The 17,656-nt window shown below is 47.0% G+C and overlaps 2 protein-coding genes across 5 annotated transcripts; both read left to right on the plus strand.

Moving 5' to 3' along the window:
- The first annotated feature begins 222 nt into the window (after positions 1-222).
- Positions 223-2,921, plus strand: LOC111834616 (ras-related protein Rap-2c-like). Its single transcript, XM_023794117.2, has 2 exons — positions 223-1,188; positions 1,357-2,921. Exons 1-2 carry the CDS (start codon positions 916-918, stop codon positions 1,633-1,635), a joined length of 552 nt encoding a protein of 183 aa, XP_023649885.1. The 5' UTR covers positions 223-915; the 3' UTR covers positions 1,636-2,921.
- A 751-nt stretch (positions 2,922-3,672) lies between these two features.
- LOC111834611 (heat shock factor protein 1) lies at positions 3,673-14,831 on the plus strand. Of its 4 annotated transcripts, none has more exons than XM_023794109.2 (12): positions 3,673-3,962; positions 5,591-5,699; positions 6,029-6,162; positions 6,260-6,378; positions 11,276-11,351; positions 11,593-11,654; positions 11,929-12,034; positions 12,498-12,595; positions 12,696-12,833; positions 13,528-13,642; positions 13,792-13,900; positions 13,993-14,831. In XM_023794109.2, exons 1-12 carry the CDS (start codon positions 3,870-3,872, stop codon positions 14,175-14,177), a joined length of 1,344 nt encoding a protein of 447 aa, XP_023649877.2. In that variant the 5' UTR covers positions 3,673-3,869; the 3' UTR covers positions 14,178-14,831. The 4 variants fall into 4 exon arrangements, with proteins under 4 accessions (XP_023649877.2, XP_023649878.2, XP_023649880.2 ...); XM_023794110.2 differs by having other exon boundaries at positions 12,696-12,807; positions 13,526-13,642; XM_023794112.2 differs by lacking the exons at positions 11,929-12,034; positions 12,498-12,595.
- Positions 14,832-17,656: the final 2,825 nt, after the last annotated feature.

The raw sequence follows: 17,656 nt of genomic DNA on the forward strand, positions 1-17,656 counted from the left end.
ACAGTGTCACCAACTTTAGTCAGCTGGAGTGAGGATTTTAAATTCGAGACAAGTCTGCACACTCATTTACATGTAGGCTATATAAGGGTTTATTAGCATGTAGGGTTTGCAAACTGCCCCAACGCTTCTGATGTAGCTAGTTTTAGGTTTATAACGGAATAATATAGATGGTAAGACTGCTTGCGTGAATATCACGCCAAAAGGGTGAGAGCTGGCAGCCCGGGTACTATATACCGCCTGTAAGCAGCCGGGCGAGCCGCGGCTGGGTTGTGGGAGGCGCCCGCCGCTCCCTGGTTTCTGTTTCAGGGTTAAGAGTTAAGGGTTAATCGTATCTGAAAGTGCGGGTTCTTCCGGGTAAAGTAACCGCCGTGCCTCGCCGCCAGAATCTGCTGTGTTTATCACACTGCCCCCGAGATGGGAATGAGCCGCTGCGCCGAGGGGACACGGGCGGGCAGTGGACTAACTGCTAGCCGCTCCCGGCGCCGCTCCGGCCGCTCAGGATTCCGGACGCTGCAGCTAGCCGGATGCTAACATTTTATGGGGCTCGTTAGCGATCGGCTCTCCGGCGCCTGCCCGACTAGCTAAACCGCGAGCAGTCTCGCTAGTTACGCATGAGTACACGATGGTGCTTATTTACACTTATTTAATCGTTTAGTTAGTTAGCACCTCCGGGCGACGCTCCGGGTCCCTTGCTAACGCCGCCGCCCCCGGCTGGCCAGGCCGACGCCGCGTCCTCTTTTCCCGCAGCTCGCCTCCAGACGTGTCGGGTTTATTATACTTCGGCTCCGTTCCGGGTCGATGCAGCGGAGATCGCCGGGACAGCGCTCGCTAACCTGCAGTGAGAGCCGGGGCTCCAGCTGAAGCCAGGCCTGTCTGCACGCCTCTCCCTCCGCACTGCCCGGCTTGCGGTCCCCCATGAAGGAGTACAAGGTGGTAGTGCTGGGCAGCGGCGGCGTGGGCAAGTCGGCGCTCACCGTCCAGTTCGTGACCGGCACCTTCATAGAGAAGTACGATCCCACCATAGAGGATTTTTACCGGAAAGAGATCGAGGTGGACTCGTGCCCCTCCGTGTTGGAAATCCTGGACACGGCGGGGACGGAGCAGTTCGCCTCCATGCGGGACCTGTACATAAAGAATGGCCAGGGCTTCATCCTAGTCTACAGCCTGGTGAACCACCAGTCATTCCAGGTACAAATCACTACCGGTTTCAGTAAAATCTGTAGTCATAGATTGCACGTGTTTTCTGCATTTCATGCTTTAATTGTATAAAGGTATTTGTATGGCATATCCCGGGAACATGTTATTCCTTTGTAGAAACAGGACCTGCTTACATACTTTATTCCTTAACCATTGTAGGACATCAGGCCTATGCGAGACCAGATAGTACGAGTCAAGCGTTTCGAGAAGGTTCCCCTCATCCTCGTGGGGAATAAGGTGGACCTGGAGTCGGAGCGGGAGGTTTCCGGTTCGGACGGCAGGGCCCTGGCCCAGGAATGGGGCTGCCCCTTCATCGAGACCTCGGCCAAGAGCAAGGGCATGGTGGACGAGCTTTTCGCGGAGATCGTGCGGCAGATGAACTACACGGTGCTGCCGGACGAGCGGGAGCGGTGCTGCACGGCCTGCAGCTTACAGTGAGCTGGTGCCCCAGCTGGGGCTTCCGGCAACTTCCGCAAGTCAACAACCTGTGAAAGGAGCATACCCTCATGTGACTGCACTGGGAATAAACACAGTCCAGACCCACTAAGTGTTAGGGATGTCTTATCAATACTTTTTTTAAAAAATGTGTGGAATGTTCCAGAACAGGACTGATCAGACTTCAGGCCCTGGAAAGCATTCCCTACACGGTGACAACACACGTACATGTACACACTTATCCGCCGCTTCCTGAAGAGCGTGAATTGATTATTACCCGGCAGCATTTGATCTTTCTTGCTCTTTTCATGCTTAAATGTTGCTCAGTACACTTAAATGTTCCATGCTGAAATGCATAAAGCTCTTAGGCCTTAAATGAATGTGCTCAGCATCAGTATTGTGCTGAGATGGTGAACAGAATGCCTGAGGTCCAGTTCGCTGCCATCCCTTCCTATGTGCCCTTCCTCCTTACAGGAAACCCTGCACCTTACCGAACTGCACCTCAGACTGCAAGCCCCCTCCCCCCTCCCTTATCTGGTAATGAGCCAGAGGATGGCTTTCCCTGGTCCAGCGCCATAGCATATGAGCCAACTGGGGGGGAGGCCCTGTTTCTTGAGTGCAGACCCCCCCAGTCAACAGACACCCCCCAGCGCTGACTGGGGGGGTACATTCAGCCTCAGAAGGTGCTTCCCATGTGTTTTGCTCTTGAAACTGGCAGTCTGTCCTCTCCTTCCTTTATCATTTTTATCATTCATTTTATCTCTAAACAGCAAACTATAATGGTCTGAATGGAGGCCTGTCTTCACTTTATGTTGGTGGTTCCGTATCTTATTTATTACAATATTTAACTAGTGTTAAGTACACATTCTCTTATATTCAAAGTTATCCATGTAGCTTGCAGTCTGAATAAGCCCTCTATGTATAATTTCACTCTGACCTTCTTGTGCTTTCTTTAATGTTTGCACTTCAGGATTGGCTCTCTGTTCACTGTTATCTTGTACATTTTTCTCTCTTAAAGTTCTCTCTCCACTGGCCCACCACAGGCATACTATAGTGACCATTTTAAATCCAATAAATGTAATTTTTTAACATTTATTTACTTAGAAAGGTGCCTATGACATTTTTCAGGAAATTTTTAATGTAGGATGTTTTTTTCTCATTTTGTATACTTTAAAACATAACAATTATATCGGTTGTGTGTTAATTTCTGAATGCCAGATGAACAACAAAGGTGTGGTGTGTTGGTGTGGTTTATTTTATTTTTATTTGAATAAAGGTTTTCTTTTCGGTTTTTGCCTAGGGCTTGAGTACAATCACGCATTTTATGTAAAATAATATGATAATAATGCTTTGGAAAAGTACAAGAAAACAAAGGAAATTTTTAAATTATTTTTGCTCCAGAAAATGGAAAAAAATTGAATTTATTGATGGAGGCGACCAGAAACCACGCGCTGCATCGAAAATACTCATTTTTATTGTAATCTCTGAATTAAGCTTACTCAATTTGAAAATGTTAAAAGCCATTATGTGTGTCATACAATAGGAATAGAATAAAATTAGCTTCGTTTGATTTCGCAATGCGACTCAATTTAGTTCGATAATTTACAAATCAATGACATTGAATTTAATGCATGAATGTGCAGTATATGATATGGGATGATAATCGTTCCCTGTAAAAGTCTAAGGTTAGTTATTGTTTTGTATGTGAAATTTATAAAATTACTCTGGATATACCTGTCATCAAATACTACGGCGTAAACTGTTAACTAGACAGACATTCAACCCGATCGTGCACACTACGTACATCCAAGGTTGTGGCTGTCCGAAAAAACACCGAATAGCAGTCATGCTCAACTGGTTATTAATATTTTATGCAACATTATGAGTACTTGTTTACAAATTTACTGTCTTCAGGGGGACAGTTATCTAATATGCCGGGCGTCCGCATGGGCACCGGAGTCAGGTCCAGGCGGAAGAGCACCCGCGCTTCTGATTGGATGGTGGAATGGATGGGCGTGGCCACACACCACGCCCCCCCGATTCAGACCTTCACTCACATGTTTCCTGACGTCCACTTAACTCCTGCTGTGTCGCTTCAAGCTTATTAAATCGCGAGGAAACATTCGACATAAGATTATTTTGCTTTTTTAATAAAGCAGTTTTCATCTACACTGTACTACATAACTGCCGAAGTAGTCTCCGGGCTGTGTCGTTTTCGCCAGAAAGCGACAGCTGAAATGAAGCAGAACTGCAATGTACCTGCATTTCTCAGCAAACTCTGGACACTTGTCGAGGATCATTCAACCAGTGACCTCATCTGCTGGAGTCAAGTGAGTAGCAGTTTATGTACAAAGGTGATTTGCATAGTCTAATGTATGCTGCTGCAAATGTCATTCTAATGACTGCGTGCGACTACTTAAAAAGGCCGAGCATAACTTTATAGTTAAATGTAATTAAGTATAATATACATCGTGTGTTTCTATGAGTAATCATTGAGACGGTTAAAATACAAACCGCACACACGCCCATCTTTTGTATTTATTACACACAAATATGATTCATACGTTTTTTGGACTGGAAAGTTAGACTGCGTCATTGAGAGAGAGCAATAAATCCAGGCTTCTGAAATTACGCGGGGGGTTTCATCCCATTAGCCTTTAACTTACATGCACGTATATTTTCATAGGATGACAAAGACAACAGGTGTCTACAAAAATGTTAAACTAAAGTGTATCGACGTGACTAATTGACATTTAACTAGCAACTGCAATATATTAATAATGTAACACCACAATGCCAATATTCGTAATATTTCCAGAATGATTACTTCTGAAACTGCGTAACAAAGTTTGGAAAATAACGTGGACGCTGCCTGTACGTGTTTCCCAGCCGCTCTCGCCATTGGCTTTCACTTCGATTAATGAGCAGCCTCGTATTAAATACTTCGCTACTATTGTCTTAGCCGATTGGTTGATTGTAACTGTCAGTCAAAAGGGGACTTCCCGTTTGTTCAATGGGTGATTTGATCTCCAGCGTTCGAGCCAAAGAAGGGCGCAGCTTTCGTCATGGCGAGATGGTGACAATGCAAATAAATAAATAGTTAATCGGCCATAATATTTTAGAAATTTTGAATATTGAAACAATAGTGTTGCTTTGATTGGAAGGTGACCATCGACATTTTGTTCCGTTAATAAGTCTAAATTGTACCTGCGTTAGAAAAATATAGCATATATGTTTTTTAAAAAATTAAATGTGAATTTGACGAAATAAACACAATTTCACCTTATAATCACAACGAGGCACTTAAAACAAGAAAAGGACGTAGGTTGGGTTTCCCCCTCAGTAATCTAAACTAACCAATACAAGCCCCTGGGCCTCTTTAGATGTAAGGAGATCTCAACCTCCCCATTGCTCCACCCAAAGTAATACGCTCCATACCCAAATTGTCGCCTGTGAAAAGGGGACATATGACAATTTCAGAACAGAATGACTGAGAATATTTGAAAAAAGTTGACAGAATGTGCACTGGAAAAATAAGGATGTTATAACGCAAAAAATTGATACGTGATGTTGCGTGGTAAACAAAACAGAACTGAAATGAGTGGTATGACACCGGTAAACTGTGTTTGACAGTAGAGACACCGCGAAGAAAATTTGTAACATTCTGTAGTAATCGCTTAATCATTCAATATTTATGAGTGCAATTGTCAGAAATTCTAAAGCAAGGCAAGAATGACCAGACCACGTCCTTTCCTCTGAGCAAAGGAACAGAGGAAGACCTCTTCTGATAAGATAATCACTGTGGTAAGAATCACTGTGTTTAGAATTGGAGAAATCGGTTGAGAGTTTCATAAAGGAGGTGAAGGTTAGATAGCAGCCGAGCTGTGTGTAGATGTGCATTTCAGACTCTGTCTCCTTACAAGCCGTCATTAATTCCCTGACTGCTCCCCCTTTGCAGGATGGCTGCAGTTTCATAGTATGTGAGGAGCAGCGTTTCTGCAAGGAGATCCTGCCTCTGTACTTCAAGCATAGTAACATGACCAGCTTTGTGCGGCAGCTGAATATGTGTGAGTACATAACCTGGAAGGTGGGGGGGCACACCCTTACCGGGCTCTGACACACACGGTGGGGGGGGGGGGAGCTACACCATTACCGTACAGCAGGAACTGGAACTTTTACATGAAATAAGAATATGGAGACACAAAGAGTTAGCAGATTAAACTTCATATGTAACTTCACTGGTAAAGTTGCAGTGTCTATAATTTTTCCTATCCCGCTGGAGAACGTGGAAGCTGTGTTTGATTGGCTGAGTGCTGCAGGATCAGTACAGTGGGGTGAGGCTGATGTTCGGTCACTCCGGCTGCCACCTCACGTGTCCCCCTGCCTGCCACTGCAGACGGCTTCCGGAAGGTGCTGCAGGTGGAGGCAGGCCTGCTTCGGGCCGAGGGCCGGGGAGGCGGTGGCGTGGAGTTCCAGCACCCTTATTTTCGGCGGACCCAGCCTCACCTGCTGGAGCTCATCCGGAGAAAGGTAACGAGATGGGGGTTGGGCCGCGACCCACTGTCGGCTGCCTACGCCCGCCGTTTCCATGGCTTCACTCTCCCCCCACCCCCCCCACCCCCTGCAGGTTTCGGTGAGCCGCGCGGGGGAGGAGGGCGTGTCTCCGGTATCTCGTGTCCTGCTGGACCTCGGCCAGGTGAGGGGCTGGCAGGACGGCTCCGACTGCAAACTGATGGCCCTGTGCAGGTCAGTGCCTGTCAACAGGGAATGGGGGGGTTAGGGAACAGAGTGACAGACCCACAGGGAAGATAAGGGAGAGAGAGAGACCTTTAAAATCTCTTTATTAAGACAAATACACGAACAAACGCAGTACAACATCTAATAAATGAATGAATGAATGAATAAAATCCGCACACAGATCCACAAAAGCCAGATAATACCATGCACCGTCACACTTTTAACACTAGACTTTGATCATCGCCGAGTTCACACAACACTCTGCTTTGCACCCACACTGCACCTCCTGCAGGGTGGGGGTCAGCACAGAGTACGCACACTCCACCCTGAGCCCCATCACTACCAGCCCCACCAGTATAGACTTGGCATCCGTCGGCCCAGCGCCTCTCAGTTTAATTTTTCAAGAAGCTTGGCCTGTCCCACCAGAAAATTCAGCATGCAAATTGGCTTTCTCACATGCCTTATGTCTTGGACATTAAAATAAAATGATGTCTGAGAAATCTTCCCTGAACCCACCAAACCATGCCTCAAGCTTTAAGAACATGGGCCCAAGCCTTTCGCACCTCAAAAAAAGATGCGCCACAGTTTCATCTTGCCCACAGAAAGGGCAGTCCGCTACCCCCGATGGATCGATGTGCCGCATGTCGATTCGTGGCCACAGCCCCGTGCACCAACCTCACTGCAGGTCAGCAGTACGCTTCTCTATAGGGGGTTTGTACAGGGTCTTCCAGCAACCCATGGGGGAAGCGCCAGGTGCCAAAGTGCCCAACCACCTAGAAGCAGCCACCCCAGTCAGAGCCGTTATTAAAAACTTTAACACTCACTTCATAAAGCGCCTTCTTAGAGGCCTCCGCAAAGTCTCTCCGACACGACACTCTGAAGGAGAGTAACAGACCATCATCTTCCCAATGTCCTTCCACCACTGTTGAAACATGCAAGGTCGGGAAAAGCCATCGCCGGTCCCCTACCCCGTCCTCCACAGCCCTCCAAAACCCTTCAGGCAGAGCCAAGGAGATTTTATTAAGGATCGACTGAATGACACGGCTTGACCGGAGCCCAATCTCAATGCACAAGGCTGAAGCAGACTTCCAGGCCCCACCCTGTCTCAAATGCCCAAGCTTAGTAATACCCGCCGCCACCATGCGCCGTTGGGAAAAAAACAGACCACAGCGCACTGGTCTGAATCAGGGGGTTATAAAACAAGGGCTCCTCCTCCACGCTGATACACGGCAGAGAGCCAGGCCTATCAACCCTCAGCACAGATGACCACACTTTCAGAACAGACTGATAAAACTTGGTGGTCGCTGATATGTCCACAGGTTTCAGGTCCAGTACAAACAGATGTCTTTCATAACTTAAGTCCTTCACTCGCCGCAGTTACATGCAGGCTGTGTCGGCCCACAAGAACTCTCCGCCATACAACAACCTCTGAGCCGTCTTTAGTCTGGAAGCCGCGACTCGGCCAACAATGTCCACAAGCCCCTGACCTCCTTCCCCCACTGGCAGATAAAGCACAGAGGCACAGATCCAGTGTCGACCGGACCAAAAAAAGTCTACAAGCTTTTTCTGGAGCTCTCTGATCAGCACGGGCGGCGGCTCCAACACCATGAACCTGTGCCACAGTCTGGACGTCACCAGGGTATTAGCCACCAACACCCTCCCCCTGTAGGACAGCTGAGGCAGGATCCACGTCCAAGGAGAACCTGATGCACACGTCCTCCAGCAGCCCCTCCCAATTCTTCCGATCCGAAATGCACACCAAGATATTTCATACCCGACCTAACCCGGCAACTTCGACGGTACCCCTCCCTGCCACCGATCGCTCACTAAACACGTCCACGTATTCCAATTAACACTCGCTGAAGATGCGGTCTGGAGCCATACAAGAAGGCGAGTAAGCACCTGAACAGCCTCTTCCCCCCCCCCGCACAAACACTGAAACATCGTCAGCATATGCGGACAAAGTTACGTGCCATGGGCCTGGTAGCCCCTGCATCTCAGCCCTCAGCCGACGCGGCAAGGGCTCGATGGCTAGACAGTATAGCTGACCAGATGACGGGCAGCCCTGCCATATACCCCCCCCGTACTTTTATGGGGCAGCTCGGCCCCGACCCCACCTTAAGCATCACAGATGCTTCAGCATACAAGAGTCTTATCCATGACAGGAAGGTTGGCCCCATGCCAAAAGCTGCAAGAGTGGGGAAAAAGGTGCCCATGACTCACCCTATGAAAAGCTTTTTCCTGGTCAATGGAAATGACCCCCCAAGTCAAGCGAATCTAGGCTACACAGAGCCAGCACATCAAGCATCAAAAAAAGATTGTCCAGTATGGTGCGCCCAGAAACACAATAGGCCTGACCAGGGTGCAACAAGTCCCCCATGCAGCATGCCGACCTATTAGAAAGGCAGTTAGACAGAATCTTATAGTCGGTGCACATCAAGGACAAGGGCCTCCAGTCCGCTAACGAGCCAAAATCCCCTTTTTTTAGCACACCTCTCGTGTAGCTAGTCCGCAGCCATCCGGCCCTCAGAGTCCCGTAAAAAACCTCATAAAGATCTGGACCCAATAAGTGCCAGAAATGTTCTGCTGGCACGCCATCGATGCCCGGCGCCTTCCCAAGCGACAACCGCTGAACCGCCGACGTCAGTTCATGGAGCCGAAGGTCCCCATCCCCGGACTAAAGCCCCATTTGCCCGTTCATTCAGGAAGGATCTCAAGGCCTTCCTCCTGCTTTGCAATACCCCCACAGTGTCATCGGCAGCACCAACAACCTAATCCTTCTCAAATAAGGAAACATCCCTCTCCAGATCCTGAAGAACGCTGCTAAACACTGTCGACTGACCAGCATACTACTGGCAAAACACCCTAATCTGAACTTTACCCACATCCCACCAGGATGCTAAATCCCCTACAAAAACACCCATCCAGCAGCAACCTGGTGTCAAAGCGCCAGTAGCATCTCGGTGACGCGGTCTTTGTCAAAAATAACCGACACCAAGTGGTGAGCAGAGAAAGCACACGGAGTTATACGTGCCGTTAGAACTTTATTCCGTCCAAACTTCGACACATAAATCTTGTCTAGCCTAGCGGCACTAACCCTGCCAGCTGATACTCTAACCCAGGTGAATTGTGCCACCCCCTCGTGCTTCCCCCGCCAAACATCAATCAAGCCCCGATCCTGCACCAACCGATGCAGCACTGAATCCAAAAACGTCTGACCGTCTGGAAAGAAATCCGAAAGTTGCACTGACTTCCCATAGCTCTCATCCAAAAATCCAGTAACTACTTCCTAGGGATATTGCTGCTGATCGTCCTCCGCCTGCGAAGCCAGTTCCGAGACGTCTGAGAGACTGTCATCGCATGCAGCCTCGGCAGCAACGTCCAATACAATTCTCCCATCATACACAGTATCCCCCGACCCGTCACTGACTTCAGCGCAGTGATCCGACTCCGCTAAGTCAGCACCCGGCTCTACATTTACGGCCGGCTCGCCACCATCCCCAGTCTCTCCGGCAGCAGTACCGGCGCTCACTCCGTCACCGGTCCCACCCGACCTTCCTTCATCAGGAGAATCAGCTGGCTCGTCCTTCTGCCCTGCATGTTCCCGTCCCCGTTTGAACCATCTGAACTTCCTCACCACCGTTCCCCACCGTCTCAATGGGGTGAGTCTTGTGCGGACAAGACAGCCTTTTATGGCCGATGCCTCCATACTCAAAACATTGCAGACTGCCCATACTGGCATATAAGATATCCGACACACCCTCACAGCGCACCCTAAAAGAAAAGTCTAATGCAGGATCGTTCAAAATCATAATCACTTGCTGCCTAAATGATACCACATGTTTCAACGCTTGAGACTTGCACCTTAATGGAAGTTTCCTGAAATCCAAATTGATTAAGCTCCCGTGCTGACACAATACTGTCACATCCCACCTGCTCCCCTACATGTAGCAAGATGTCCCCCACGGTTACCTCGGGATCAGTCTCACACCTGATCTCGTACCACAGCGAAGACCCTGACTCACGCCCGTCAGAGCGGGATGCCATAATATAAAAAAAATAAACACACAGTTGCACAGCACAGAGACTCACCAATCTTAAATATAGAAAGAAACCCAAACCAAAAGTTTGAAATCAACTTTCACACTAGCCACAGGTAGCTACCGCACACTGTCACACGATCTGCCCACTCCCAGCAGACACTCCGACACAGAGAGAGAGAGAGAGAGAGGGGGGCAAAAGGGGGGGGGGGGGGGGGGGGAGAGAGAGGGGGGGGGGATAAGGGGGAGAGAGAGAGAGAAAGAGAGAGTGTGACTGACTTTTAAAAAACTCTTTATTAACACAAATGCATGATTAAGCCTTGCTCAAAAAAATAAATGAATAAAATAAAGAAAACAAATAAAAATAAAAAAAACCAAAATATTCTGTTCACAAAATTCACCATGCACGTCATACTTTCAACACTAGACTTTGATCATCACCGAGTTCACTCAACACTCTGCATAGCCCCCACACCGTGGAGAACTCCTGCAGGGTGTGGGTCAGCACAGAGTACGCACACTCCACCCTGAGCCCCATCACTTCCAGCCCCATCACTACCAGCTCCACCAGTATAGACTTGGCGTCCGTCAGCCCAGCCCCTCTCAGTTTAGTTTTTCGAGACGGCCAAATTGCAAGTTTGGCCTGACCCACTAGAAAATTCAACAAGCACAATTTGTGTGGGAGAGAGACAGAGCCAGGGGGAAGATAAGGGGGAGAGAGTGTGAGAGAGAGACAGAGGGGGAGACTCAGAGGGAGAGAGAGAGAGAGAGTGAGTGAAAGAGTGAGGGGGAGAGATACAGAGTCAAAGCAAGGAGGAGAGAGATTTAATTACACAAACTAGCAATATGCCATGTATGTATTTCAGGGAGAATGAGAGTCTGGGGCACGAATTGGACACGCTGAGACAGAAGTACCAGCATCATCACAGAATCATCCGGAAGGTACTTAGCCATGGGGTCTGGGATGGAGAGGTGATGAGGCGTCACAGGGCAGGGGGGAGGGTGTCAGGGCTGTGAGTGCCTCCCCAGGCCGGGAACGGCTGAGTCTGCACTGACCCCTGCGTTTTACGGCTGGGAGGTATGGGTACTGTCAGGCTGTGAGGCGTTTTCGGAGGTTGTGAGGCGGTGAGGGTGAAAAGTTCTCTCTCGCTGTGACATTCCCCTGTGTGTCACTCTTCCCCAGATGATTGGCTTCATCGCCAACACGGTCCAGTCCAATGGGATTGCAGGGCTGAAGAGGAAGCTGTACGTACTGGGCCGCAGCATGCAGGGTTTTTGTGTGTCAGTACGGTCCGCGAGCCCTGCTTGGCAGGCATCACCTCACAGAGCCGACAGACGCGTGTGTACAGATTGGTCACATGACAGTCGGTCAAACCCAGGTTCATGATGCTAATTATACAACAAAAGCCATATCCACTAAAGTGGTCCTGAGCTGTGGTTGTAGCTGTGTTATTTTCCACAGTCAGCCACGCCCCACTCTCAAAGCTCCATGCCGATTGGTCCTCTCGTGTCTTTGCAGTCCGCTGTTGATTGACACTTCAGGTATTTCACATTCGCCTCCGAAATACAGCCGCACCCTGAGCGTGCAGGACACTGCGGGCGCCTCCCCACTCCAAGGAGTATCGGTACGCAGTCGCCACTCCTGAAATCTGACTTTGCTCTAATTTCACTAGACTTAGGGGTATCTCTCATATTGTCATACCGTTCAGACATTATACCACAGTATGTGGTACTTTGACTGCCCAAGCCTGCATTTCAGTCCAGTAAAACCTGTAGAAATGGAACCCAAATCGGCTGCTCTTACCAGTATAGGTTATAGGTGTATCCATCTGGCGTCCTCTGCTGGACGCTGGTTTTCCGTCTGGCGCCCTCTGATGGACGCTGGTTTTCCGTCTGGCGTCCTCTGCTGGACGCTGGTTTTCCGTCTTGCGCCCTCTGTTGGACGCTGGTTTTCCGTCTGGCGTCCTCTGCTGGACGCTGGTTTTCCGTCTGGCGCCCTCTGCTGGACGCTGGTTTTCCGTTGAAGGTCTCAGTAGGGTTGGCCATTATCAAACCTCTGACCACTGGCCACTTTGACCTTGTTGGCAGCTGGATTTTGCCGGTGGAAGCCTCTACCCAAACGGGATGATCATCTCGGATGTTACGGAGCTGCTGGAGCTGCAGGGGGGGGCTTGGGAAGATGGCCGGTGAGGGCTGGCGTCTCTTATGAGCAGGGTTACAGCTTAATGTGGCGTCAGGTTGGCTTCGACTGATGCCATTGGCCTCTCGCCTCACCTTCCCTTTCAGGAGCCTATCTGAAGGCACCTTCGAGCCAGTGCTCTCCCCACCTTCCACACCCACAGCTGAACTGGACCTCTCCCTCCTGGAGCCTTCTGAGACAGGAGAGAGTGCCACCGACCATCAGCAGGGCGGTAGTCAATCCCGGTGAGGGTGGCAATGTGATCCAGCGACAGCTTATTGCACTCTGATTTATTTAGTGTTGACAGCTCAGATGGGTTTTTGAGCATCTTTTCTCTTTGAGGCGTGCTTTTGAGCCATGTTGCGTTTTTAAGCTCATGGGCACAAAATGTTCTGAGGGCAAGAGGAAAAATGATTGGTTCAGAGATAACCAATCAGATTGTAGAGGAGGTGGGTCCAAGCAACTAGAGGAGGCAGGACAAACTAGTCAGGTGTCTTGGTCGCTCCTCCACTAATTGCTTGGACTCACCTCTGAACCAATAATTTTTCCTTCTGCCATCAATCAGAACATTTTTGCATAAGTAAAACTCCCACGAGCATTTTTTGATGGACATTGATGTTTGACATGGATGGATGGATTTCTGAATGACCTTTTGAAACAAACATTGCCCATTTAAAATGAACAGAACCCAATAAGGCGTGCATCATGGTTTCACACCTTCCCATGGACAGTTCTACCCCTCCACCTTGCACAAGAAATATGTGAAATATGAGGGTAGTGATTAGCTTGGTATCCATTAGGTTGTGGGTTCATATCCCATTGCCAGCAGAATAATGAGATCACTGCTGGGCCCTTGCGCAAGGCCCTGAGCCCCATATGCTCCAGAAATGCTGGCTGACCCTGCGTCTTTCTCTGTTTTTTTTTTCTCCTTGTGGTAAGGAGTGAAACCTGTGACCCACTCACACTGATTGACACCGGCCTGGCGGCCCTGAATCCTGCCCTGAATCCTCCCCTGACTCCCTCCCCCGGGTCCAGCCTGGACCTGCTCACTGAGGTGGGCTTCTCCGCCTCTGGTCCTTAATCCGAGTCATAATGCTGCCAGAATCAGTCAGTTCCCCTCCCAGCTATTATGATTCATTACCCACAATCCCCTCTGTCCCAACATGACGGCACTTTAATTGTGGCATTTTCTTTCTTTTAAAGCTCTTTAACCCGCAGCCCTGCTCTCCTGGAGGAGACTCCCAAACCGAGACCCTGAAAGGGAGGTCGGGAATGGGAGACTGGGCTAGGAAGAGGACCGCCAGCCAGACAGGTACCAGCATGCGGGAAATCCCCGACGGGGCATCCCCGCCGCCCCCCAAGTGTCACTATGAGCTGTGTGCCACCTTTGTGATCTCCCTCCAGTTGCCACGTTCGACTGGGGCTCCCAGCGCAGAGGCCAGAGTGAGGATGAGGAGGGTGAGGAAGGCTCGGATATCCTGCCCTGCCTTTTACGGTTGGCCCAGGAAGCGTCTGACTTTGCGTACAGCCCTGTAGGGGCGTGTCCGGAGATGGTGCAGTTTGATCTGAACTGTTTACAGGAGCAGTGAATGTGCAGGAAGCTCCGCAGTTTAATAACATCTTCTGTTACACCCCAGAAAGCCTTTAAATTTAAACAGAAAGTCATAACATCAATAATTTTTTGTGTGGTAAATAATTCCATTACACTAAATATAGCATTGATAGTTGATCTCTGATTGCCTACATGAATTTTGCACTGGCCGATGTTTCTTAAGATATATCAATATATGAAGTTTTTCATAAGAGATATAGGATGGGACATCATTTATATCGATATAGTTTATGCTGCTTTAAAATTATACTCGTAGAGACACCTGTTTCTCCTCTCCCTGTCTGTCTCTCGCATGTCACCGTGCCCCCCCCCCTTGGAACTGTCTTTTTGTTATTACTGTACAGGAGAAATTATAGAAATATATATCGCATATTGCCGTTCAGCTAAAATATCGAGATATGATTTTTGGTGCATATCGCCCAACCCAACCATGAACTAATGTATTGTGTTCATATATATACAGTATGTGTGTGTGTGATATAAAATAGAATGTTTTTGAAAGCTGGTTCATTCTTTACTGCAATCTGTTATGAGTTCTGTGTAAGTTGTGGATCCAGTATGTGGTTTCGTTTATATTTCAATACTATCACATGCAAGTAACAACGAAAATAAAGAGAAGGTTACATCTATAGACACTTTGTTTTGCTTGTACAATTTCGATAATTATAACCTGAATTTACTAGCTTTAAAACCACGTTTTATATTGTGAAAACAGGATTTTTTTTTTTTTTAACCAGAAACGGCTTAATATTCATGACGAAACCAGTTAACCAATGTAGCAACCAAGTTATTCTTAAATGTATGTAAACACAAGAGCTTGTTTAGTAGTGAATTAATATATTTAGACAGCAGCTTATATATTTTTGTAGCCTTTACCGAAAGATTAACATACTATTATCTACGGGTTACGAAGAAAGAGCTAGTAAATGCTTAAACACACACACACACACACACACACACACATATATATATATATATATATATATATATATATATATATATATATATATATATATATATATATATATATATGGAATGGTTTTTGAAAGCTGGTTCATTCAATACTGTAATCTATTCAAAGGTCAAGAAATGTTTGTTTTCTCATCCTCTGCATTTGCTTCAATAAACTAGGACAGATGACATCAAAGAGTTTTATAAATCTGAAAGTGTTTTAGTTTTACTAAAAGTGTTGTACTTAGTAAATACAGCTCTGGTAGAAATTTTAAAGTAAAGAGACCACAGCAAAATTTTCAGTTTCACTCATTTCCCAATATATGAGTATGTGTCTGTGTAAAATATACATTATTTTGCAACCTGGAGTCTCTGCTTTATGGGTCTTCAGTCCTGCTTCTTGCAGCCTGATATGAACTGTCCTAGCAGTGCACTTCACATCTGCACTTAATTGTTTCCCATTTTTTTGAAGGTCACTTGAGGTCACCCTCCGATTTATGAGGCACTGCCGGATAAGTTGACATCATCTCTGGCATTAGAAAGTCGCTTCCTCCCTCTACCTGGCTGGTGTTGGTTGTTCCCAGTGTCTCCTGCTTCACCTTGTTCTTGTGTCCTGCTGTCTTAAACTATAGAAACTTTGAGTCTGGAAGCAGCCTGCAGCTCAGTGTAGCCTTCTGCAGTAGAACCAGGATTTAAAAAATGCAGATTTGTTTAACAATATAGAGTGGTCTCTTAATTTTTTCCAGAGCTGTGTAAAGATTGAATCACATAACTGCTTCCCTTTAAAGCCCCATAGCACAGCTACACGGTCACAGAAAAGAGTACCAGTTTGTACCTTTGCTTGTCACTGGGGCTGTACCCTCAAGGCACTGCGAATTGTACCATTAGCTGTAGGTAAATGTGCCTTTTAAGATACAGAAGTGGACTCTGAGGAACATTTTTGTACCATTGATGGTACATTAATGCTGTTTATGCCTTGGGGATGTTCCTGAGAATCCATTTCTGTACCTTAAATTAGACTAAAAGGTACATTTACCTGGAGCTAAGGGTACAACTGGCAGTCCCTTGAGGGTACAGCACCAGTGACAAGCAAAGGTACAAACTGGTGCTCTGTTTTCTGTGAGTGTAGATCCACAGATGCATTAATCCCAACCGACTACAGCACTTGAAGCTCCTCACAGAAAGACACAAATATCTCCTCAAAAATCAATGCATACGCAGTGACAGATAACAGGGGGAAGTCCTTGGTGATGAGAGTGTGGTCGCGTGTAAACGTGACGCTAAGCTGAACTAGGACACGGCTCCAAAATAGACAAGACGACCTCAATTATTTTGGACCGCAAAGAAAAATAAACGACTTATCTATAGAGAAAAAGGGCTTGTTTATACGAACGACCTTTGATACTTATGCTGGTTGGTCTGTAGCAAGATTCCAGGTATCCTCAGGGGGGGTTCTAACCCCCAACGCTGGCGGGGTGAGGCCACTGATCTAACCCCACAGTGTTACCAGTATGGGATGGTATCGAACTGGTAGGCCTGCTCACCTTGACGTTTCCATTGTAAGCATGAAGGAGATCCTGCAGGCTTTCGCCAGTCAGTTTGGGGGGGGGGGGGCACACAGCCTGCTGTCACATCAACATGCCATCTTTGCATATTACGTTTTTTTACAATCGTTTTCACACTTGTCTCAATAGCATGTCCACTTTATCAAAACTCTTCCCGCAGTGCGATTTATAAAACACATCTGAGCACATCAGTTAACCTCAACCACCAAATCACTTCACACTTCGCCCAGAACACAGCACATGCTGTCTCCCATAAGTCTGCTGTGTCACTCGTTGTATAATCAAGTAAACAACACAGACAAATTGAGGCAAATTGCAAAGCAGAAGAAAATATGTATAGACATACAGGAGCAATAGTGAAAAAATCTCTTTAGTGACAAATACATCAACATGTTACCTATACACACGCAATGCATATTTAAATGCAAATATGAACATTTTTGTATAGATGGTAAGAAAGCCTGCAGATTAAAAAAAGTGAATAAACTTTAGCTAAAATCAGAATAAAATCAAAATCTTATTTCAAGCACATATATTGTGTAGTTTCATTTGTAAAAATGCAGCCTCACTACAGTGGTCTAAATTTTCTTAGGTTTCGAAATGAAAGTTAACCATTTCAAACAGTGTCTAAATGTCTGAAAAAAATTCTGCTGAGAAATGTATTTGTGAATTTTGGAAGAAGTGAATTTGAATCATTTTGTATCGAAGCGATGCGGAAGTAAACACAGCTCAGTTCACATAGTCTGCTGATTAGGCGCATGTATCAAGTGTTTTGAAGAAGGAGCCATGAAATTTAGAGAAGTTTGAAAACAATTTTAAAAACTGTCAAATTTAGTTAAGTCAATACTTCAGTTCTTTTACTGTATGATGTAGCTTTTCAAGGAACAATAATGTACAGATAATCATAATTTGAAACTATTTTTTTAGCAATAATGTTCAT

The sequence above is a fragment of the Paramormyrops kingsleyae genome, chromosome 24, assembly GCF_048594095.1.
Source record: "Paramormyrops kingsleyae isolate MSU_618 chromosome 24, PKINGS_0.4, whole genome shotgun sequence".
In the NCBI taxonomy this organism is placed as follows: domain Eukaryota; kingdom Metazoa; phylum Chordata; class Actinopteri; order Osteoglossiformes; family Mormyridae; genus Paramormyrops; species Paramormyrops kingsleyae.

What these genes read in the sequence shown, in the direction of transcription:
- LOC111834616 (XM_023794117.2), top strand. Translation starts at nt 916, where the DNA reads ATGAAGGAGTACAAGGTGGTAGTGCTGGGCAGCGGCGGCGTGGGCAAG. An exon ending in TGAACCACCAGTCATTCCAG is followed by an intron (nt 1,189 to 1,356) that starts GTACAAATCACT and finishes TAACCATTGTAG; the next exon opens with GACATCAGGCCTATGCGAGA.
- LOC111834611 (XM_023794109.2), top strand. Translation starts at nt 3,870, where the DNA reads ATGAAGCAGAACTGCAATGTACCTGCATTTCTCAGCAAACTCTGGACA. An exon ending in TGGAGCTCATCCGGAGAAAG is followed by an intron (nt 6,163 to 6,259) that starts GTAACGAGATGG and finishes CACCCCCTGCAG; the next exon opens with GTTTCGGTGAGCCGCGCGGG. An exon ending in GAGGACCGCCAGCCAGACAG is followed by an intron (nt 13,901 to 13,992) that starts GTACCAGCATGC and finishes ATCTCCCTCCAG; the next exon opens with TTGCCACGTTCGACTGGGGC.